The 2,683-nt window shown below is 33.5% G+C and overlaps 1 protein-coding gene across 4 annotated transcripts in view; it reads left to right on the forward strand.

Annotated features, from left to right (window-relative positions):
* The window catches only part of LOC106465542 (DNA polymerase epsilon subunit 3-like), a 22,837-nt gene extending 20,480 nt beyond the window's left edge, over positions 1–2,357 (forward strand). For all 4 annotated transcript variants that reach the window (XM_013925766.2, XM_022393461.1, XM_022393460.1 and 1 more), the window contains exon 5: positions 1,967–2,357. In XM_013925766.2, coding sequence (XP_013781220.1) covers positions 1,967–2,121 — 155 coding nt within the window. In that variant the 3' untranslated portion in view covers positions 2,122–2,357. The remainder of the gene's footprint in view (positions 1–1,966) is intronic.
* Positions 2,358–2,683: the final 326 nt, after the last annotated feature.

Consider the following 2,683-nt stretch of genomic DNA (forward strand, 5'->3'; position numbering starts at 1 on the left):
TGTTGCCTTGGGTTAGACTCAACAAGAGTCTCCATAGCATCAAAATCAATTCCAACATGTTGGACCCTGCTTACACAGTTTTTAAGGCTAAAGTCACCTGAACAAAATTTGCTGAACCATTGTTGACCCTTACGAACGTCCATAAACTTCTTTGATATTCTTTGTGGCTATGGAGACTTTCTCTTCTTGTATTCAAACAGCATTACATGCTGTGTAACGAATTTGTTATTATATATTTATTTTAGTATCAACGTTTGTTTGGATTAAATTTATATTTAGAAACGTACATGGCTTATACTGTTAAATATGTATTGCAAAACTCCTACCTATTCTCCAAAGTTGTAGAAGATTCTCGAGAGTAGGAATGAACCATATATGTGTATACGTGTGTACATAAGCACCAGTATTGTTATGTAAAACTTAAAATTCGAGAAAGCCTCCACATGCCTATAAATATAACCAATGCGATGCACCAAAAAGAGAGTATCAATTATTAGTTTGCTATAGTTAGTGTGCTATAACCTTTGGAAACTATAACTGTGATTATTATAATGCTTATCAATCAGAAAACTTCAGATATTTGACCAGGAATCTTCACAAAGTTTGAACATTACCAACCATTTAACTTCAGTGGATTCTCATCGGATATTGGTATTTTTAAGAAAATATTATATAAATTCATTGTGGAAAACTAGATGTGTGTGGCCGATAAATAATGAAGGACAAAGCTAGCTAACTTCCCATTAAGCGAATCATACCTACATCAACTCTTAGTTAACTCGCACTCGCTCATCATGAACCCGCGATAAGATATCAAGGAAGTTCCAGACTTCGAGAGAAGTTTTTGATTCTGAGCTTCAGACAGAGAAGATTCGCCTGAACTCTCAGCTGAGGGAACCGAAAATGTTTGCATTAACTGCTGTGGAAAACCAAGCTTCTGAAATTATAGCTAGGTTATTGGTCTATTGCGTTTCGTTGGCATAGTCTCTGAGTTAGGCCTTATCAGCCTAAGAAGTGCCTGGATGGTCAAAGAGAATTACCGAAAAGGAATGTAAAAAATACATATATAAGTGTACATGAAACGAACGTAAAACCTGTAACATATATTAAATATTATATAAATTCATTTTGGAAAACGATAAATAATGAAGGACAAAGCTAGCTAACTTCCCATTAAGCGAATCATACCTACATCAACTCTTAGTTAACTCGCACTCGCTCATCGTGAACCCGTGATAAGATATCAAGGAAGTTCCAGACTAGAAAGAATATTTTATATCGCTTGTAAGTTTGTGAAACTTTTGTTTATAAATCATTGTATGTAATAACTGTTATTGTAAATTGTATTGTTGTGTTAACTGCACTGATGCATGATGATATCATCATGCAACAATTGCTTTCTACCAATAGGAAAATGATACAACCTCTTGTGCACTTACTCCTCCTATGCACTTGCGATAACTTCATTCTCTTCCTTGGTGTTACATTGAACAGACATGTTTAAATTGTTGTGGAGCATGCATAGGAAACTTGCCACTTATCAATTCCCAGCTGCTGTGATAGTGGAGAATCTTCACCAGTTGGGCTTAGCACAATACAGTGAAGAGTAGGGTGGTGGGGACACTGTCATCCCTCACACAGCTAATGCACTCTCCTCCTGCTGCCAAATTTTGTTTTCTGTGAGGGAGAAGGAGTTGTGATTTTGCTAAGTAAACTCAATTTCATAAGATGTTCTTGGGTTAAGAGCTGAAAATACTGCTAGCAGCAAGGGCACCAAACTGATGACCTAAGTCAAAGTTGTTATGGAAGCTTTTTATAATTTGCCTGTTAGTCATAATTAATACTAATTGATTGTAATTAATAATATTATTAGAATTTTGGCAGCTCTTCTGGCAAGTTATTATGTAATTGGATTTGTTGATGTTGTGGTTAAAAGTTTTATAATTTTAATTTTTTGTATGTTTAGCTTTAAGGACAGTAAAAGCTAAAAAGGGTGATTCAAGTGGTAAAAGCAAGAAGGAAAACTTGGAATCTGATAGAACTGTTGATGGTGAAGATGATGAACAAGAAATGGAAGTATATCAAAATAAGGAAGAAAATCAGAATGTTGATGAGCTTTGACGAGTAATGAAGTATTCATTCAAGGTTTCTTTAAGGTGAAGAATACAGACTGTAATAATACTAATATTGTGTAGTGGATTTCATTGTTAGGGATGATAGGTACTTGCACAAATTTCAGTTAGCTTGTTTTATGTTCTTTTATGATTTTTTTCTGTATTATTAATAAAAAAAATGTAACAGTTTCAATTCAGTGCAAAGAAGTATATAAAGAGAATGAAAAATACTTAGAACTTTCATTTCAGAAACTTTTTCTTTGGATTTTCATCTCTAATTTGTTGTGAAAGAAAGCTTTTAAAAAAAAAAGGTTTTTGTATTTCTATTTTGTTTTGGACCACTTTCCTGGATTAGACCACATTCGGGATATATTATTCGATATCGGAAACTTTAAAAAATGCAAAAGAAAAATTCACTTTGTAGGCATTATAGAGATCAATAATGTATAAAAGTTATTGTAGAAATTAGTGGTATCAGTAACTTATGAACCAATACAGTGTAGCAGGTTCTCTTGCTTAAAACAAAAATTTGCTAAAATACAACTGGCATGAGTTTATCTCTCATTTCC

This window comes from Limulus polyphemus, unplaced genomic scaffold (genome assembly GCF_000517525.1).
Source record: "Limulus polyphemus unplaced genomic scaffold, Limulus_polyphemus-2.1.2 Scaffold1976, whole genome shotgun sequence".
Lineage (NCBI taxonomy): Eukaryota > Metazoa > Arthropoda > Merostomata > Xiphosura > Limulidae > Limulus > Limulus polyphemus.